The sequence below is a fragment of the Cyanistes caeruleus genome, chromosome 5 (genome assembly GCF_971803275.1).
Source record: "Cyanistes caeruleus chromosome 5, bCyaCae1.hap1.1, whole genome shotgun sequence".
NCBI classification, from domain to species: domain Eukaryota; kingdom Metazoa; phylum Chordata; class Aves; order Passeriformes; family Paridae; genus Cyanistes; species Cyanistes caeruleus.
The window spans coordinates 22,953,106-22,973,852 of record NC_141705.1 but is presented as its reverse complement, the minus strand read 5'-3'; the positions used below and the strand labels follow the sequence as shown (position 1 = coordinate 22,973,852).

At 40.5% G+C, this 20,747-nt stretch overlaps 1 protein-coding gene across 1 annotated transcript; it reads left to right on the top strand.

Annotated features, from left to right (window-relative positions):
- The first annotated feature begins 4,462 nt into the window (after positions 1-4,462).
- On the top strand, positions 4,463-19,352 carry UGDH (UDP-glucose 6-dehydrogenase). Its single transcript, XM_086888532.1, has 12 exons — positions 4,463-4,789; positions 5,428-5,596; positions 7,839-7,940; positions 9,263-9,463; positions 9,549-9,746; positions 10,238-10,385; positions 11,693-11,787; positions 13,010-13,140; positions 13,835-13,968; positions 15,059-15,150; positions 15,237-15,347; positions 18,052-19,352. Exons 2-12 carry the CDS (start codon positions 5,435-5,437, stop codon positions 18,160-18,162), a joined length of 1,485 nt encoding a protein of 494 aa, XP_086744658.1. The 5' UTR covers positions 4,463-4,789; positions 5,428-5,434; the 3' UTR covers positions 18,163-19,352.
- Positions 19,353-20,747: the final 1,395 nt, after the last annotated feature.

Genomic DNA, 20,747 nt, shown 5'->3' with positions numbered 1-20,747 from the left:
GTAAAAAAAGAGCCTAGAGATGAGAAAATACATTTCCTTTATCAGACCAGTGAAAAACCCTACCACTTTACCACATTCTGAAGGTCACAGCCACTGGTTTGATATAAAAAGCAAATCTTTAAAAAGCTGTTCATTTTAAGGCAGAATTTGAAATGATTAGCAAGAAAACAACCCAAAGAAGCCTCTATGGGACTGGCACTACACCAAACACTGTATGTAATGCATCAAAATCTGCTTTCTTGTGATGATGAGTAAAAACTGGGGTTTTTTCAACTCCCTTAGTGATTTCATGCAATCTTGTTTGAAATAGAAAATCCAAATAATCATCCCCCCTTCATCAAATATTAGCTTGCAATTTGAATCACAAATGCATCTTGTCTCTGGCACTCCCTCCTGCTGTATGCTTGTATTGGGCTTCAGTATGTAAGGGGAAGAGATTAAGCCAAATTAGCTTTTAGCTGTAGTGTGAGGGTGGATCAAATCTTCACCTTATTTTATGCAAACAACTGTTATTGCAGTGGGACAGCTCAGCTGAGTAAAACCCTTTAAAATGGGGAGGCTACAAGACGATTTCTCTCCAGTGGGGCAGTGATGAAAAGCAGTGCCTTATCTGGCTGTTCTTGCTTCCATTGCATTAATTTTAGCATTTAATATTTCCTTACTGTTTGGTTGAGATGGCTGTCAGCCTGAAATGGCTGTCCTGGTGGGAGCTGCAGTGTACCCCGTGTTCAGAAAAGCAATGCTGCTGCCCACAGCACTGCTTCTGGAGGAACAGCTTTGATGTCTGGTATGAAGTACATGGTTTCCAGAAAAACATCAGAAGGGAATGAAAAAAAAAGAGGCACAAAACAATAGCTAGGCCACCAAATGTAATCATGCCTGGAAGGAAGTGTGAATAATTTCTGTGTATACTGAGAGCTTTAAATAATGTAATTAGAGGAAGATCATGTACTGGGAAACAAAACATTGTTGTGCAGTAACTTAAAGAAGGGGGTTTGACTGGTTATTTTCATCAGAGTTCTCGTGGCACCCTTCCTTGAACTTTCAAAAGTTTTAGTCCTGCATGGCTTTGGAGTTTTATTTACATGGCAATATTGTACATGAGACCTGATGAAGTGATTGTCCAGATACTCCATGCCCCATGCAAACAGGCATGTTGACCTGAACAGAAGTTCACTGCATTTTGCAACAAATTTTACCCATAACTGCAGTTTGAGAAGCTGGTTGTCACCAGGAAAGAAAATACCATATTATATTAAGCATAAGATGTTTGGACAAACTGACAGACTGTTTAGCAATGTCAATGTTCTGGTGAATACGAGAGGTCGAGGTGACAGTGTAAATAAGGATGCACCAGGCAGAAAATGTGTCTTGTAGCAAGACAGTGTTGGCTCTGAGCACACGTAAAGCTCAGGTTCTCATCTGCCTGTGTTCAAAAATGGCATATGGCTGCTTTATGCAGCTGTTGGAGCCTTTTCAACATGCATGCCCAGTCCCACACATCCTGAATTATCTCTTTAGCTGCGTCTCTTAACACTGTAAAATACAAAGCATGGATTCAAATACTGATCCAACTGGTCTTCCAGGCACTTTTGTGCCTCAGCCTGGGACTGTTGCCAAGTACATCAGATTTCTCAGTTACAGGTGGGGTTGCGTCCCAGCTGTACTTGGTCAAAAGTTAAAGGTTTGACAGACAATGGTGGCTGTTGAATCTGTGTCAGTTATTAGTGTCAGAAACTAATTACACAAACTCAGGTGCCCTTAGTTAATGATCAGCTAAATCTGGTTTGCGATCAGTCTGACATTAAACAGTAACCAGCTGGGATTCAAAATTTCTTTAATATCCAGGGCTCTTTGCTGGCTTTTCCTCTGACCTCCAACATCAGGATGCCAGCCAGGAGATTTTGCAATCATGCACTCACTTGCTCTTTGTCTTCCCTCTCTTTCCCCTCATCCCCCAAATCCTTCATAAATCTTGATTTTCCCCTTGCATAGTGGAACAGCTTGTACATGGGAGGTGGAAAGTGGCCCCTCCACCCACCTTTGGCATTCAGATCACTCTTGGCTTAGTGGTTTCTGAAAAGTTAGGGGTGTGTCCTCAAACCCACTCCCCAGTATGGTGGAAGAGGGATTCACCTGACCTAGTCAATTGCCAATGCTAAAGAAAAACATACACCTGAAATCCCATTCCTCCTATTATTTAGTTTCCTTATCCTGCACTGCAAAAGTATTCACAGTCTACACAGAGCCTTCAGAAAAACAAAGCAGAATTTACAACTTTAAAAAATGGCCAACAGTGGACCAGCCTCATCTACTGTGTGGCAGCCTTACTTAAGCTTTCTTGCCTCTGCATGCTGTTGCAAAAAATTCTATATTCTGGTAAATTATGAGTCTGCCTGAATGGGAAAACCAAGAAGATCCCATCCAGTAATTGTGATTTTTTTTCTGTAAGAAGAGGGGAGACCCAAACTGCATGCCATTTTCATTGCAATGCCTTTGAGCCCATTTTTTAATCTACTCACAGTGCCCTCACCACCAGAGTGTAGGCTATAAGAAAACAAAAACAGCCCTCATCATCCTTTCACACAATCATTTAGGCTGGAAAAGACCTCCAAGATCATGCAGTCAACATTTCAGGTAATGCTGTGTTGTTTGCAAGAGAGAATGCAAGATCGACATCCCAGGCAGGGATGTGACTATTATCAGTGAAAGTCCTTTGCTACCAGAAAAGGGAATAGGGTCCACTGCCTGTTCCAAGGGCTGTTCAGACATTTGAAATAGCTCTCAAATAACAGACTACAACCCGAACCTTTCTCCTCCCAGGAATGGGCCATGATTACCGGATAGAAAAAACATCCCTTTTGAAGCTCCTTGGCAAGCAGCATAGATGCAGGTGGAGAGTTAGATCCACATTTCCTTATAATTCTCAGGACACTCTCTTGAGGTAAGTATGCCTGAACCTCACCAGCCAAGGAAGGCTCTGAAGCTTTTACCCTCCTTCTTAGCAAACTCAGTAACTGGGAGGTATTAGCTGACTCTAATGAACTCCTAACTACCCACACATAGACCAGCAGGTGAAGTCCCTCACACACACCTGGCCCTGCACACAACCACTGTACCCTTCCTGTTTCTAGAAAATCCACTCCTTGTGTGCCAGGCACACACTACGCACACTTACCAACACCCTCAGGGGACCACTTAAAGGACCTGAAGTGATTTTGGCTGGTACAGAGGGACCAGATAACATTCTTGAAGTACAAATGTACACATTCATAGATATTCTGAGACCTACAGAGATAGATGGAGGTTTGAAGAGGATGGTACAAGTGAGACTGACTTCTGAGTCACTCCCTAAGCTTCTATTTGCTTTGCTTAGGGTTCCCAGGGGAAAAAAACAAAACAACAACCCAGATGTGTTTAAAACTGAGACATCTGTACTAGTAAGCAATGAGGAAAGGTATGACTTCTTTTTACTTCAGAATAAACAGTGAACCCTGTGCCTTTGCCAGGCAGTTCTTTGGCTAACCACACGGAATCTGCCAGGATCCTGCACTGACTGCAAACCTCAGTAGGCTCTTTCAGTAGAAACACACGTATTTTACAGGCATTTCTAAAGGACCTGTGATTACAGTATGTACTCAAATAGGTAGAGATTCTTCTAGGGAAAGATCAGATCCTCCAAAGTAGTAACAGGATAAAATATAAAACAGAAATAATGATTCAATTTTTAAAAATATATTTTAAGAGCTATGGATGAAAATGCCACATAAGAACAAGGTAACCCTTTAGTCGCTTTGATAAGAACATGCACGTATTATACACCTAGTCTGGCAACATTTAAGCTAGAAATTGTAATCTGTTTGAAGTCTAGATCACTACAATAATGCAGATGGAGCAAAGTCCCACACCCAGCTTCTAGGAGAGAGGCAGTGAAAGTGAACTTAAATGTACTGGAGAAGAAAAGACGTCAGATTTCTCACAGTCTTTCTACTCCCAAAGTCAAATGAGGTATACTAATAGCATACCACGTTTACATAAAAGACAAGAGCAGTATCTGAGAACTTTAACACTGCTAGGCAAAAGATCCCTGGGCAGTACCCAGGTCACAAGGGTAAGAGTACAAGCTCGTTTTATTTCCTGCCTCTGGGTAATGTTCACAGCCTGGACTTTTAACTTTTTTAACCTGAACACTGAACTTTACCGTAACCTATCTACGTTTGCATTCACTTCTCTTTGTTAAGATGGTGCTACGGTAGAGGAGAGAGAATGAACACCTACTTCTTTACTTCACAGTAACCATAGCTGAGTGACAAAAAAATTATTCAACCACCACAATTAAGCTCTGTTACAAAAATACCCTGAAGCAGAAGACAGGAGCAGTTCAGCGGCCCAGCCCCGACCAGGCCCGGAGCTCCCAGCCGCGCCCGGGGGCCCTGCGGCCCCACAGCCGCCCGCGCGCTGCGGGGGCCGGGCCTGCCCCGCCCGGGCCGTCCCGCGGCCATTCGCCGGCTCCGCGGCGGGCGGGAGTGCGAGGCGGGCGGGCCGGCGCCGTTCTCCGCCCCCAGGGGAAGGAGGAGGCGGGACGGCCCCGCTCGGCGTCCTCGCCATGAAGCGGCCGCCTTGGGCCCGCCGCGGCCCTTTAAATAGCGGCCGCCGCTGCTGTCGCTCCCTTCGCAGCAGAGCGTCGCGTTGAGCTCGGCGCGCATCCTCCTCGAGCATCCCCGCCGTGCATCCCCGCCGCAGCGCTCCCGCTCGATCCGCGGCGCCGGACCGCGCCTGCCTGCCCGCGGTAAGTGTCCGTGCTGCGGCTGCGGTGCCGGCCGCGCATCCCCCCGCTGCCGTCCTGGGGGGCCCTTCCCGCCCCAGAGCGCAGGGCCGGGGCGGCGCTCCCGGGGATGGAGCCCGCGGGGTCGGCCCGGTCAGGGGGGAGCGCGGTCAGCTCGGCCCGCACCTTTCTTCGGGGAGAAGGCGGGAGCTGCGGCCTCCGTTTCCCGGCCGAGGGGCTGCAGGGGCAGGGCGCGGCCCGGGGTCCCGGCGCCGCTGTGGCCGCAGCCTGGGGCCGCGCCGGTCCCCGCCGAGCGCTGTCTGCAGCGGCGGGCGCTGCTCGTGCCCGGCCGGGACTACAGCGGCATCGGCAATTCCTCGACCCGAGGGTGGTGTTCGGGTGTCATGACTCAAAGCGACCGCAGAAACGCTTCTCTGGTGGTCTGTGTATGCTGGCGCTCCGGAGAGGGGCAGGCTCCAAAGCCTTGCCGGGTTGGAGAGACGAATAGCGGTTCGTTTCCGGAGATCAGCCGTAAGAAAACGCTTCTGTGGGCCGCCGTATAATAAAATCTGAAATCACTAATACTATTTGTTCTCCTTGAATTGATGGCCGGTATTTTAATTTGTAACTTCCGATTTTCTATTTTCCCCTCCTCTTACTAGAGCAATCATGTTTGAAATTAAGAAGATTTGCTGCATTGGTGCTGGTTATGTTGGTGGGCCAACCTGTAGTGTTATTGCACAAATGTGCCCCGGTATCAAAGTTACTGTTGTGGATGTCAATGAGGCCAGAATCAATGCCTGGAATTCAGACACACTCCCAATCTACGAGGTAAACATCACTGTTGTCCCTTCTTCCAGCCAGTGTTGCGTTTGCTTGCCACCCACTACATGGCATTTCCCTATAGCCCATTAGTGAAACTTGTCAAGCTTATTATAAGCACATCAGTCCTTCAAAAAGGGTTTTCTGGAACAGCTGCTTGTCCCTATTGCTCATTAAGCCAGATTTTTTAAATAGCTTAATGCAGCTGGTGAAGATGTGTATTAATGATTATATGGAGGGCCTAATAAGGAAAATGTAATTGTATATATAGTGAATTGTGCTAAATCATGCTGACTTTCTTTTGGGACCTGTCTTATCATAACAGCCCTCTTGCTCAATTGCAGATATTACCTGCTGTGTTGTAGCACAGTATGAATGTGTGATACTGAGCTGTAAGCTGTATTTGCCTTCTGAGTGCTGCCAAATCCAATCTGTGTGCTGTCCAGCTTTAACTATGTCGAAAGATGAGGGAAGTCATGTTTCTGATTCATATGTCTTCTGTCTGGCCTGGGAAGACTAGGCCAAGTACCACATGTCACTCCTTCATTACAGAATTACTTTTATTTGAAAAGTTGGAAAGCATTTTTCTATTTTGTTTCTCTCAGCATTTGTTGTTTTGCACACTTTTTCATCATAAAAGAATAGGTCTCTTTTTCTTCATTCTTTCATGAAATACAGTTTTTATAGATTTGAGTTCTTTAATAGGAGTGAAAACTTATATTCACTCATCTCCCAAAGATAAGGGATCTGACTGGTACTAACAGTTGCTCTTTTGCTATAAGAAATCATCTTCCCTCTTAAAACCAGAGCTATACTGTGAATAAGTCAAGATGAATAGACTTTCTTTGTCATACAGAATTCCAACGAAATTGTATATTGTTCAGATTAGCAGGTGAGACATGAATAAAGTTTTTGAAAGCAAGTATTTTGCTTTCTCTTATTACTTAGACTGAGTTAAAGTAGAGCTCGCCTTGGCATGTTTTTATTAAAAAAAAACCAACCCAGACTTGTAACATCCGTTTCCTGGAATGGTGTCCTTTGCTTACAAAGAATGTACAAAAATTGCCAAGAGTTAGTTCAGACAGTTGTAAAATTGAGTCATTGCACAGTGAGGATTTTGTGGTTTTTTGGGTTGGATTGTTTTTTTCAGTGTCAGAAATTGTCTAGTGGGCTGCCTTTCTATTTGCATCCCATTGTGAGACTGTAGTTGGAATATTCAATGGGTTGTAAGATATGTTATTTTTGCCTGTTCTGACCTTTGTTTTTCTTCTAAGTGGGTGGTACTTGATATAAAGTGAGACAGTAAAAATGTCTTGCGTAAGAAAGTTTCTGCTTTGTTTTCTTCTCTCCATACAGTGAACCTTTGCCTTTCTGGTAGTTCCTTAAATATCTAATGTCATGATAGGTGTGTCAAGTTGGAGATATGATTGCCACCTGAAAGTGCATGACTGACTAATCAAACAAAAAGTAAAAGCTTTTTTTATCTGTGACCACTGTATCTTGGTTGCATTTTTTAAAGACCATTCTAGTACAGAGGATTTCTCATTTATGTGTAACCTCCTGCTTCTCTTGTCTGAGAGAAGGGAAAGCATTACAGCACCATATGGGTCTCTGGAAAGAATTACATCATATTATGGCTGTTGTGATTCCTTTGACACTGTAGGAGTGGTGCCATGATAAGTTTAATCTGGCCCAAAGATGGGTGGTTGCTAAAAGGAGTGGTCTTGATTTCCTGTGTGTCTCTGCTGCCTATCATTCACTGGATCTGGGCTTGCTTACTTGGTGGAAGACTTCATGGGGTGTTTATTTGTGCTGAAGCAGTTTTAGATATGATATTGGGAGGATTGTGGAAAGAGGGAAAAGGAGAATTGGGACCATCTCCTTTGTTTGCAGTCTAGGGAATATTGTAAGATTTCTTGAATCTACTTTACATCACTCTACAGGTATTCCTTTAATTGCTTCTCATGAAGCACAGGAATAACTGAAAGCTAAAATCTGTCTGCGCAAATAAGCAATTCAGTGTGGCTGGAAGTTTCAGGACAGCATTGTGAGTCTTTTGAATAAGAAAGAGCTTTTTTTACTGTGTAAATCTTCAGGAGCTTTACTTCTGCCAGACTGAAAACATGCTGCACTGACAGAGATAAAAAAGGAAATATTTCTGTATCTGAAATTATATGCTGTTTGGGCATAGAGTTTGCTGTTCTTCTAACTGCATTAATCTTAACAGGTTTTTTTATTGCTTCTTTTTCAGCCAGGGTTACAAGAAGTAGTAGAATCCTGTCGAGGAAAAAACCTCTTCTTTTCCACGAGTATTGATGATGCTATTAGAGAAGCTGATCTTGTATTTATTTCTGTAAGTTTAGGAGAAGAAACTTTTTTTTTCTTATCAAATCATTATGTTGCTTTACTTTTAGGAAGTTGCCTTTGTTTTGTCGTGTAGATTCAGTTAGCAGTATCATGTCATTTGTCACAGATTTCTCCTTGTTTTTTTATGTACTATGGGGAAAGTTTTAAGTAAGCTTTTTATTTGTTTTCCTTACAGCCAGTAGCACCTTTGACAAATGAACAGGTTGTAAGTCAGAATGGTAATGTTGATGTTTAACTTGGTTAGGTATATGGAGTCAGAGCAGAATGTAGTGCAGCTCTGTCATTGCAGTGTACTGGTGAAATCTGTGGGACCTTGATAATAATGATAAAATTCCTAGACAGACATGCAAAATTGTATGCTGGTTATTTGGTTACAAAGATGACCTATTTCTAGAAGCTTTTCAAAATAGTGTATTAATGGAAGCAGGGGTGGCTTTAATATTTCAAAGCTATTGACACCACTAGAAAGAGGATTCAGTGAAAAGATGAACCTTTCATAATCTAAAGGTTGTTACTATTGCAGAATCCAAAAGAACTGATTGCTATTTGCCTTGGTAGTGCACAGTTAAGTTTTTTATTAAAGCCCTTTTTTTCTTGAGGTCTCTTCTTTGTTAGGGCTCTGTAGTATGGAGCTCCCTTTCTGACAGTATTTCTCTTCATTCATTAAGTCTAAAATGAATGCTATGTGTCTGCATGACAGCCACTAGTACAGCCCATATATTGCCACTTGTCCTTGGTTCAAAACAAGCTGTTTTGTTTTACACATTTGCTGCCATTTCTTCTTTCCATTTGTAATGAAAAGACCCTCTGTCTTAATCTAAACTACGTGTTTTCCCTCATGTTGTCATTTCTGTGTACATCAGTACACTAATTCATTGGCCCTACACTTAGGTTTCATTACAAAGTGAGTTTAAACTATAGTTGCCTCACTGGAAGATTCTTACATGAGTCTTTGCACACCTAGTGTGGGACACGTAACAAAAAGTGGCTGTAAATAATCATGAAGAAATTACTGGTGTTTCCAGAATAAGGATTGTTTCACCAAAGCCTGCAGAGCTGCTATGAATTGCTCTTATTTAAATCTTATTTGAATAGAGACCAGTGAGCTTTCTGTAGAAAACAAAACGGGTAATTTAGACAGCTAATAACTCTTCATCTCATGTGGTAACCAGAATAATTCTGGGGTAGAAGCATTTTCCTTCCTCTGAGAAGGAAAATATCTGTCACTCTTAACAATTTTACCTTGCCTCTTAACACGAGGGGTACTGACCTGTAACATTTCTTCTCCTTTCACGTATTTGTAATTAGGTTAATACACCAACAAAGACCTATGGAATGGGAAAAGGCCGAGCAGCTGATCTGAAATACATTGAAGCTTGTGCTAGAAGAATTGTACAGAATTCAAATGGCTATAAAATTGTCACTGAGAAAAGCACAGTTCCAGTACGTGCTGCAGAGAGCATTCGTCGAATATTTGATGCTAATACTAAGCCTAATTTGGATTTGCAGGTAAACATAATCTTCTGAGTTGTGTATTTAAAGGCTGTCTATTGCTTTTGGCTTTTACTTGTTGTTCTGTTTTTTGTGTGCGTAGGTGCTGTCTAACCCAGAGTTCCTTGCTGAAGGAACAGCCATCAAGGACCTGAAGAACCCGGACAGAGTGCTTATTGGTGGGGATGACTCTCCAGAGGGACAGAAAGCTGTCCGTGCTCTGTGTGCTGTTTATGAGCATTGGGTGCCCAAAGAAAAAATCCTCACAACCAATACCTGGTCATCAGAACTTTCTAAACTGGTTAGTGTTGCTCCCTGCTGTGATCTGCAATGAGCAAGGGTGTGAGATAAAGCTCAGAAGCAGAATTTTGTTGACACTAGAATGATGCAGCTAGGAAAGACAGGTGAGGTTGGGAGGACCTAATGCATAGGTCAGAGGATCTTTTTTACTGATCTTTTCCAGTTCTGAGCTGACCTAGTTAATCAATGATTACAACTTTGTGAAGTATTTTTCTCACTTTTATTGCTGTTAGTTATCACTGAGGGCAAGCCTCCAGTGCTGCACAAACTGATTACTGTCATAAAACAGTTCAAACTCTGCAAGTTAAGCATTATCTTGTTTTGCTTAAATCCCATTAACTGGCACCTATGTATTAAATTTACAATATTCTTTTGTATGTTGATGGAGTTGCATAGATACTAAAGTAATCCTTTCAGTAGCAATTTCCTTTGGTCTGTGGATGTCTTGGTTTCTGGAAAAATGAAACTCTTTACTGTGCTTTTTATTTGCAGGCAGCTAATGCTTTCCTTGCCCAAAGAATCAGCAGCATTAACTCAATCAGTGCTCTGTGTGAAGCTACAGGAGCAGATGTTGAAGAAGTAGCAAGAGCTATTGGAACAGACCAAAGAATTGGAAATAAATTTCTCAAAGCCAGTGTTGGTAAATGAAAAATTCTTCCTTTCTTTTTCCCCACTGGGCTTCTGTTTACTAGTGCAATAGCAGTGTTTTGAAATAGGTAATCTGATTCTCTGAAATTTTCTACAGCATTGGAAGTGCTTAATGTACGAAAATATTGCTGTAGAATACTAATATAAATCCATTTGTCTGGTAAAATATGTAGAACTGAGGTTGCTCCAGACCCAGCAACCTGAAACTGGAGAGTTCAGAGTGCATGGTTTACCCTGCCTGTGACACTGGAGAGAGGAGACTTAATTTTTCTGAAGCGTGACTGATGACAGTGCTCTCTAAGATGTCTTCCCAATTGCAACTGCTGCAGTTTTGTTTGGGAGTTGCTGCCAGTGGCCTGAGGAGGAGAATACCTCTAGCTCAGAATGTGTGATGACAGCTTCTAATCTGTTGGATGTGGAAAAGACCTCAAAGACTGAGTCCAGCCTTTGACCAATCACCTCCTTGTCATCTAGGCCATGGCACTAAATGCCTTATATGGTCATTTCTGGATTAGATTTAGGAGAGTGTAAAATGTGATAAAGTGGTGATCAGTGCATTGAACTTTCAAACTTCAGAACAAGACTGAAGCCTCTCTGTATGGTTTATGCTAGAAAATGTGACTTAAAAGACCTTATTACATATAACTTATCATAGAATCTATGCAAGAGTGAAAAATAGATTGAAAATTACCAAAAATTGCTACTAGGTTGTTATAATTCCTTCTACAGTGTGTTGTTTCTGGGACTCTGGTTGCTGTGCAAAGTTCTAGGTTCAAAGATCCCTCTGTCTCAGTTTTTCTTAGTCAGCTATGGTGATCTTTGGTTATTACCAATGATGATATCCATTTGGGGGTGCAAGAGGAAGAAATTGCTAACTAATTTCTTTTTAGAAATTAATCCTAATCCTAACACATTTGTTTTGAAAAATATTAGTCTAAATCTTGAGGTGAGGGGAGAACAGGCCCAGGAGCTTGTCTACCTACTTTTGAGACTAGCCCATAGTTGCTTTTTCTCATACAGGTTCAGGTTTCTGTGTTAAAACTTCCATTGATTTCAGTGGAACCTGAAGTATAGTTAAGCCTTCTGTAATTGACAAAATAAGTCCAGGAGTCTGTATGTATGAAAAGATTATGTCTGTATGTATGTATGAAAAGATTACAGTTTACATTTGCTAGCAGTGAAATACTGGGAAAAGTTATAATGCTGACTTTGTCAGTGATTGCCAAAAACTACTCGGTTCCACAGATTGGCTTCGATTGGTACCTTAGTCACCTGTAAAATAACTGCTTTCTCTTTCAGGGTTTGGAGGTAGCTGTTTTCAGAAGGATGTCTTGAACTTAGTGTACCTCTGTGAGGCACTGAACTTACCTGAGGTGGCTCGCTACTGGCAGCAGGTACAACTTCTACAACTTTTTCAGAGGGTGGTGTTTCTTCAGCGCTCAGCTTTTTTTTAGGCATTGAGCTGCTGATCACCTTTATATTTCAGGGCCCTTGGCCTAACACTGGCATTTGATATTTGTGGGTGCCTAGTCTCTTTTGGGGTGAATTAAGTTACTTGGATCAAATGGATTGCAAAGCTGTCTAGCAGCAGTAGAAAATGCAAAGTACAAGCATCTCCTGTCTTTCTTTTGCAGTTGGGTGTCTGTCCACTTAGAATTCAGAACTTCACAGTCTGCTTTTACAGTTCTAAAAGAACTCAGTAGATCTTACTATTTTTTAAAATCAACATGGTTGCTGTTGTTCCCTGGTTTAATGTTAGGAATTGTTGAGAAGATATGGATGCTCTCAGGCCTGGCTCCAATGCAGCAATGATACCCAGTCTGTACTAGCAGGCATTTCCCTATTAACCAGTGAAAGTCTCACCTTTCTTCCTAGTTGTGACCAAGAAGCTTTCAGATGTGTGGTATGGTCAAAAAACTCCCTTTGGTTTCTTGCCCCATTTTGTCTGTGGTGGTCAAATATAAGGCTGCCTAGCAGATGCCACCAGAATACCAAGTACATGATTTGCCTACCTTATTAGCATCTTTGCTTTTTTTGGTCTTCATTTTGGTTAGCCTTTTTTTCCCCCCTTCACTCTTCTCCATCCGAGAAACAATTTGAACACTTGTATGTAATAACAAAATAATAAAAGTGAGGCATTTAAGTGGTTGAATTATACAGGTTTTGTGTATTGGCATCTGTTGGTGTGGATTAAAAAGGCTAAAAATATTCTCACAGTTGTTACACATGGCATGAAAAAAGTGTAGGTCTGGCAATGGGATGTTCTTGTGACAGCAAGTACCCTAACAATGTAATTGTGTTCTAGGCTGAGACATGAAAAGCAGTAAGTTTTAATTTTTTAAAAAAAGCAGCCTGAAAAAAATCCTAGCCTTCAAACTAAATAATGTGTGTTAAGATGTGTATATGTGCATCAGTATTCACTCATTAAATAGGATTTATCTTAGAATTTGATAAATTAACTAAATTTATCTTTGATTGCTTATGATACCGAGTTATGATAACCTTTTAAGCCTCTATTAAATTTATGTTTGGGGAGTTTGGCTTTGATTGTTAATAGACTCTATTTATAGTTGAAAATAGCTCTCTTCTGTACCATCATGGCTTGTATAATTTCAGGTAATAGACATGAATGATTATCAGAGAAGAAGATTCGCTTCCCGCATTATTGACAGCTTGTTTAATACTGTTGCTGACAAGAAGATTGCTATTTTGGGGTTTGCTTTCAAAAAGGATACTGGGGATACAAGGTAAGCAAGCTCAGTTCACCAATATGGATTCCCTGCTGCTGTCACCAGCCACCCAGCTAAATCCCACCACTGAATTGAATTAATAGCTGGATATGGGACCCTATTTTTCTTGTGACTGAATTGGTTTGTAACAAGGATTAGTCTTTATTAAATGGGTGAGAACTGATTCTTGACCTCTCCAACACACCTGAATCATGCAAAAGTTGCAGATAATTCTAGTCCTTACTAACTTGCACAGGCAGAGATAGATTTTCGACAGACTCCTTCCATTCTCCACAGAAAAGAATGCAAACACTTTCGCAGCTGGTTCTAAGTTGCTTTGTGAAATCAAAGTTTCAGCTTGATTTCCTGAAGTGATTAATTCTGCTTCCCTGTAAAGGTCAAGCTCGATAAAACTCTTCAACTGCTGTTTGTGGGGAAAGCTTATAAACTCTAGGCCTTTATAATTTTGGTCACTAGAAGTCATCAGACTTATTATCTTTCTTGGATGATTCAGCAAAAGAGATACAAACCTTTTCATATTGTTCTTCTTGGTGTCTGTCAAATTACAGGCTTCCTGCTGGCATGGTTGCCACTAAGATATTTAATGTAAAAATGATTTAAGAACTCTGGCATTGCATATCATGATACTTGAAAACTTTCTTTACTTGGAACACGCCACCTGGTTCTTTAACTGATTGATTCTCTTCTCTAGAGAGTCATCCAGTATCTACATTAGCAAGTATTTAATGGATGAAGGAGCAAAGCTGCATATCTATGACCCTAAAGTACCTGAGGAACAAATCATCTTAGATCTCTCACAACCGGGTGTCTCAGAAGATAACCAAGGTAACAATTCTTATATAAAGTTTATTTCCCTCTTGCCACACTTTTCTCAATATACATGTGTCTGTTTAAATATTATAAATTCATTTTCAGCATGACATCATTGTGATGTTGGTTGCACTTACTAGAAGACTGTTATAGCTCAGAGGATTACTCTCATTCTTCTTCCTTTCCCTGTAGCTTTTGTAGATAAATGCTAATTCTCAACTATTGTATGTTCTTCTTTTGATAAATACTCATTTGAATAGATGCCTAGAATTTTTTCTCTGAATAATTAAAAGGAAGAGAAAGAAGAATGTCCAGAAGGACAGACTAGTTCTGACAGTTCCTTTGTACCCCAAGTTCTATCTTAGTTCTTTCTTACCTATCTAAAATAGAAAAAGAAGTGATTCTGAAATGCACTATTGAGCATTTTCCCTTCCCTCATAGCACTTCCAAATTACTTTGTTCCCTTACATTCAAAGAAACTTTAAAATAATCACCTATGATTACAGAGGTAAGGGGTATTTGGGACTTCGGTTTTCTTACTGGGGAGAGGGGAATGGAGCTGATTGGGGAGAATAGTTGAGGCTTTTAGAGGTGACGAGAATGGAACAAATTGAGCTGTGATGAAAGATGAAGGGTGCACATTATTAGACATGCCCTTGAATTAAAGGGGAAGGAGAGGTTTTCCTCTAGGCAGCTGCTCAGACAGCCCCTGGGGGAGCCACATGTGTCCCTTCTCTAGTGTGAACTGAGTATTAAATAGAAACTGTGATTTGCTACTGTTGTACAGACAATGAACTTTTTAAGAGTTGGCATTTGAACACTCCATCAGTACCTTCAAATTCTAGAGATGTGCTTAACTGTTTACATCAAATTTGAATACTTGACTTCAAACATTTCAGTGTTCTGACTACTCAGATGCCAGGTATGACCTGCTTTTATTTAAATAAGTAAAATCAAAGTATTAAGTATCTTGGTAGAAAATCTCTAGGTGAGTGACTCGAAACCACTTGTTTGTGTAGGGCAAGAAAGGAGGCTTATTTGCCAGAAATGTGTCAGATGGATGCTAAAGACATGCAGAAAAAAAATTATTTTCCTTCTGTTACAGTGTCTCGGTTGGTCACTATCAGTAAAGATCCGTATGAAGCCTGTGACGGAGCTCATGCCCTTGTAATTTGCACTGAATGGGACATGTTTAAGGTAAATGTTATTTTTAATTTAAAGTAAAGAAAAAAGAGAGTGTTATGCTACTTATGTATTCTATCTACTTTAATTACTCTTTGCAGGAGTTGGATTATGAGCGTATTCATAAGAAAATGCTCAAGCCTGCTTTTATCTTTGATGGTAGGAGAGTTCTAGATGATCTTCACAATGAGCTACAAGTCATTGGCTTCCAGGTAATGATCTGGGTGATGCTTCTTATGTTTCTTTCCTTCTGCTCTCTTCCCTATTGCTCTCCCTCCTCAGTGACTGAGTAGCAAGGGAAAAAACCTCTGCAGGTGAGGATTTACATGTAAACGTGTCTGTTCTTAAGTGTTCATTAGTACTGTCTTCCTCCACTATCTTACTCCTTTCACAGACTGATGTGCTTTTGAAGTTGAGGCTATGTCATCAGCATTCTGCAGTATAAACCTGCCTTAGATTCATTCAGGTTGGAAAAGACATCTGAGGTTATAGAGTGCAACCATAAATCTCACATCTGAATGCTGCTCTGTCCTTCATTGCAGCAGGCAAATAATGGACAGTTAGGAGATAAATGGGAAAAACTGCTAAATATCATGCTTAAATTTATTCTAGGCATGATATTTGACTCCAAAACCAGCCCCTTCACTGGTTTCTTCCAGACCTGCAGTCTCTGCTGCTGCTACCCAGCAGAAGGGCTGAGTTTGTGTTACAACCTATGCCACAGCCCATACTTGGAATCTTATTTTATTATCACAATATCAAAAAAAAAAAAAAGCTTTTGAAATTGACATTAACAGGATAGCAAAGCACACTTCCTGCAGAAGTAAATGTAAGCTGTAAGTACCATTTTTGCTCCTCAAAAAAGACATAAGCAGGTTTACTGGAGGCATGAGACAAACACTGGACCAGGTGTAATGCAGGTAATAAATGTTTATCAGCCCGTGAAAGCTTCACTTGGACAAACTATTAAGGGAAGTTTTGGACTCTTCTCCCTCAGGTTTGTGTAACAAAGCTGGCTGATATTGGAGGTGAAAGCAGTGAATGCAAAGATGTATCTGAAGATAGTGAAATGCTCAAGTATTACGTGAGAGACTGAAGGAGATGACTGATTAGTCCTTTTAGTCCTTTGTGTTTGATAAAGATCAGCTAGAAGATCCAAACAATAGTGTTTGTTTATACCAGAGAGAGGACCCAGAAGTTTAACTTATTAGCTAAGTGTTTTGCCAAGCTAATAGCAAATTCTCTATCAAATACTAATCTGTGTGGTAGTTCTCCTAGGAGCTTCTCTTCTGAAGCCTTCTGTGTCTTAGAGACTTTATAGATCAGAGACTGTACTTTTGTGTTTCTTCTATGAAATTCTAGTTGAATTTTTAACCAATCTGTGAGTTTGTCATCCAGGTTTATTATCCAGATTTTTCATCCAGAATATCATTGCAGAGGCATTTAACAATTGACCTACATTTTCTGCAGAAAATAATTAAAAGCATTTTGTCTCAAATAGACAATCCCAAAATTTAAGTTTTTAGGGCCCTAGTCTTTTAACTTCCCTTGTTAAAAGCTGTTGCATTAGACAGCCTGATGCTAATAGCAATTTCATTGTATACAATCCAAACCTATGAATTTGAGTAGTTTAATTTTTTTTTTCCTCAGACTGGAGTTTAAATAACTTTAAACACACCTACCATTTCAATTATAACTTGTTTCTACAGTTAAAGTTGTCAGGAGATATGAATGGGAAGATCTGTGATTCTTGGCAGAGTAATTAGTGATTTGACAAAAAAGTCTGTTCAGGTCTCAAACAGGGAAAGCAGAGTAAGCCTTGACTGAAGGGCTTGAGGCACTTTCAGCATAGATGGAATTTGACTAATACTAAAATCACCAAATCCAAGAATAATCTGATAGAAGCATCTCTGACAGACACCATAAGAATAAAATCTGCAAGCCAGATGAGATGTATGTTTCAGTCACTTTTCATTCCCTGTACTCCTGAGTACTGTGCTTACTCTCATAAATGGCTATACAATTTCTCTCTCGATTATTTTTCCCTGTTCAAGCTGCAGGTATGTATACTGTTTGTGAACCAGCTTTTATAAAATAACTGCCTGGTTAAATACCAGGCAGTTGAAGCTGTTAAAGGGCAAATATGGTACATACAGCTCTCTTGACTGTTTAAACAGCACTCTTCAGTGTTAATTCAGATGTTTGCCTAGAATATATTCATTAAAATTTTGGTAAAATAGAATAGTTTGAAGTATTTTGTCTTGGAGCTTTGCATCTGACCTGCATTAATTAAGGGGAAAGCTACAGTTCTGCTTGTTTACTGAGTGTCTGAACTGTCTTACTGAGTTGGTGTTTTGTCTTCTACAAACTCTGTCCTTAGTGATTCATATTAGTCTGACCTAGAAATTAGGGGAATTTGCCTTGCTCTTTGCATGTTGCCATAGCTTGCTTGTGTGTGTTGGCTTTGTTACAGGCCTTCACTTGTCATGTTGGCTGCCTTTAGCCTTTCAGAGTTGTGTTGCTTCAAAAACAGCCTACTGCATTATGGAGAGAAAAAGCTTTTTCTGTGCTAATTTAGTATAAATATTTAGAAAACTGAGTCTCAACCCCCATTTTATGAATACCCGGAAACAATTTATGGTGTTCGTATTTGTAGTCCTATGGAAGGTGAGGCAGATGAATGCTCAAATTGTCAAGATGCAGCTTTAAGCAGGCACCTGTAAAAGGCTGGTTGGTTGTTTTGGTTTTTAAAAAAACTCTTTGCAACTCCAATCACAGAAACTGTCTTTGTGCACACAGTGCTTTGTGGCTTGTTTTTTTCTGATGTTCATAAAATGTGTTTTTTGTAGATTCCTCATAGGTTGACATGATTGTTAGCTTGCCACATTCACTTGTTAAATGTATTTTCTTTTTCAGATTGAAACAATTGGGAAGAAGGTGTCAGCCAAAAGAATTCCTTTTGCTTCTTCATGTGAAATTCCAAAATTCAGCCTGCAGGATCCACCTGTCAAAAAGCCTAGAGTATAATGTATAATAGATACTGAAGAAATTCTGTGGATCTTCTTAGTGATAATACTGTAAGCCTATGCTTTTTTTAATGAAATATATTTTTCATAAATGAAACCAATTTTACACTAGAAATGGTACCTGTGAATTCATATACATGTGAATTCAGTCTATTTTCAAATCTCTATTTTTATAGCAATTTTTTTTGGTTACTGGAGATGGTACAAACCTGTTTTTAATGAATCATCTTTTAAGTGAAAAAGTTACCTTCAAACTGCAGATTTCTGCTTCCAGAAATGTTCCTAAACAGCACTTTAAGTATTTCAAATTATATGAAAACAAAAGAAATATAATATCTTTTTACCTTAATCCAGTTATAGACTGTAATCAGTCCATGAACTGATTATAAACAGTCTGTATAAACTGTGATCTAAAGACTGGAACTTTGGTCTCACCAACTTTTTATTTTCTTTTGGGGTGATTCTTTGCCCAGTTAAATATATGCTCCAGCTGGCATTGAAGTCAAAAGATCATTTGAAAGTAAATTGGTAGGGTTTAGGTCCAGTCCTAAGGTAGAACTGACTTCACCAATAATGTCCCAGCCATGATTGTGATCCATTGGCACTGATGCAGTCTAAACTGCATCTGCGGGAGACCAGATCATTCTGCAGGTATCAATCGTGTAATTAGTGCCAGTGGACAGCAGTTACAAACCGATCCACTGGCAGATCTTCAGTTTTCATTCTTTGGTTATCTTGCCTACATTCCATGTGCAGCCACACTTTTTTGATGTCATCAGATTCCTGGGGCAAGTGTTCCCTAAGTTACAGCAACACAACCTGTCTTCAGCAGAGGAGCATTCTGCTTGTTTGAACATTGAATTTAAGGAGAATTACCGTAATTTGGTATCAGGCCAAAACAGATAACAAAACAGAAAACAAATATTGGCTTCAATGTTACCTGATAGCTTTTTCCTTCATTACATATTCCATCTGAAAGCAGGCTTTTTAATGAATCTGCAAAAAGTTAATCTCTGCTGTGAAGAAATTATTAAGAATAAATTCAGCCCCATAAATCAGCTTCCTACCTCATTTGACTAGCGGGAATGAACACTTCCAATGTTCTCGGGATATTTTTGTCTTTGGTGTTACTTTGTTTCTACTTGTTACTATTCTCAATTGGCCAGTGCTATTAAAATCCTTGAGATGACAGTGTTTCTCAGTGTTTGGCTTGTTGCATGGGGTTGTGAGATGGAGGGGAAGATGGAGAAGGATGACCATGAACAGGTTTCAGAGTAGAAGGTATAGACATATTGGTTGAATAATACAGTGTTGGGATAGTAGAGAATCATCCTGCAACTGCTCAAATAATGTCTTCTGAATTATTCAACTGGTGTGCCTTCAAGCATGGTGTATCAATTGTTAAACAAGATGTAAGATCAGTGTCTTGGTAATGAGTGCTATTACTGTAACTGCTTACCCACAGAAATGCAGATACAGTTTGAACTTTAGGACAATTACTTGGAAGATTTATGGAATTTGTATAACAATTTGGATAAACAATACAAGACACTGTTACCTGACCGAAATAGCTGTGTCCTTGAACCAGATGCATCCAGATTCTGCATGTTTATGGCTTCCACGTAGGGACTTAGTCTGCAGCAATCATCTGGCACTTTGGGCAAATATGCCTGAGGCTTTTTGTCTTACTGTGAAGTTTTTCCTCACATCAAAAGCCACTCAAAGTGAGTGGGAATTACGGGGCCTTAAAATCAAACTGTCATCTTTCATCATGCCATTTCCTCCTCCCTATTGATTACTGCTGCTTTCATGTAATGGCCCTGGGATGCAGCAATGGTTGCAACGCAGCCCTTGTAAGCACTGTGATCCAAGAGGCAGATCAACTTGGTTTTGCAGGTGAGTGCCTTCTTGGCTACCCCTGGCCCTGTAGCACCCAAGAGGGCAGGCTGGTCACTACTCTTTTGAGATTAAGAAGAGGGTTCTGACAAGTTGTACTCAAAGGATCTCTTGTCCTTGACTGTTCAGGTTAGCACAGCGCTGTTTCAGGGCCCATCTTAACCAGGAGGGTGAGTAGAGGTGTCAGAAAATCAGAATGCATTTCTGAAACTTGCACACACCTGTAATAGTAGTGCCTCTACTAGTATGCCTCTAGTAGTATGAGACCTGTCTACATCAGTTTGAAGCAGATGATGAAATTTTTACTGTTGTGTGAAGTATTGTTCCCTTTAGGAATGTGCAAGTGTTCCTGAGATTCCGGTGGCTTTTCACAAGCCATCCCAAAGAGATGGAAAAACTAAGTGTTGTTACCCCCATTGCTGCCCTGTTTCTCCTGCAGAATTAGTCAAAGCCTGAATTGTGACTTGTGGACTAGTCATAAAGATATTAAATGGCCAAGTTCATTACACTGGGATTGCTCTCACTTCCCTCTCTTAGCAAAGGGGAAACAGCAGATCCTTTCTTGAGCAATAAGAGGTAAAACCAGTACTGGCATTTGCCTTACTTTCTGAGGGCAACTTAGTTTCTTGGTGACTGCGTTCTTTTACTGGGAGAACTGGGATTGGGGGATGAATGCAGTGGGGCATTCCT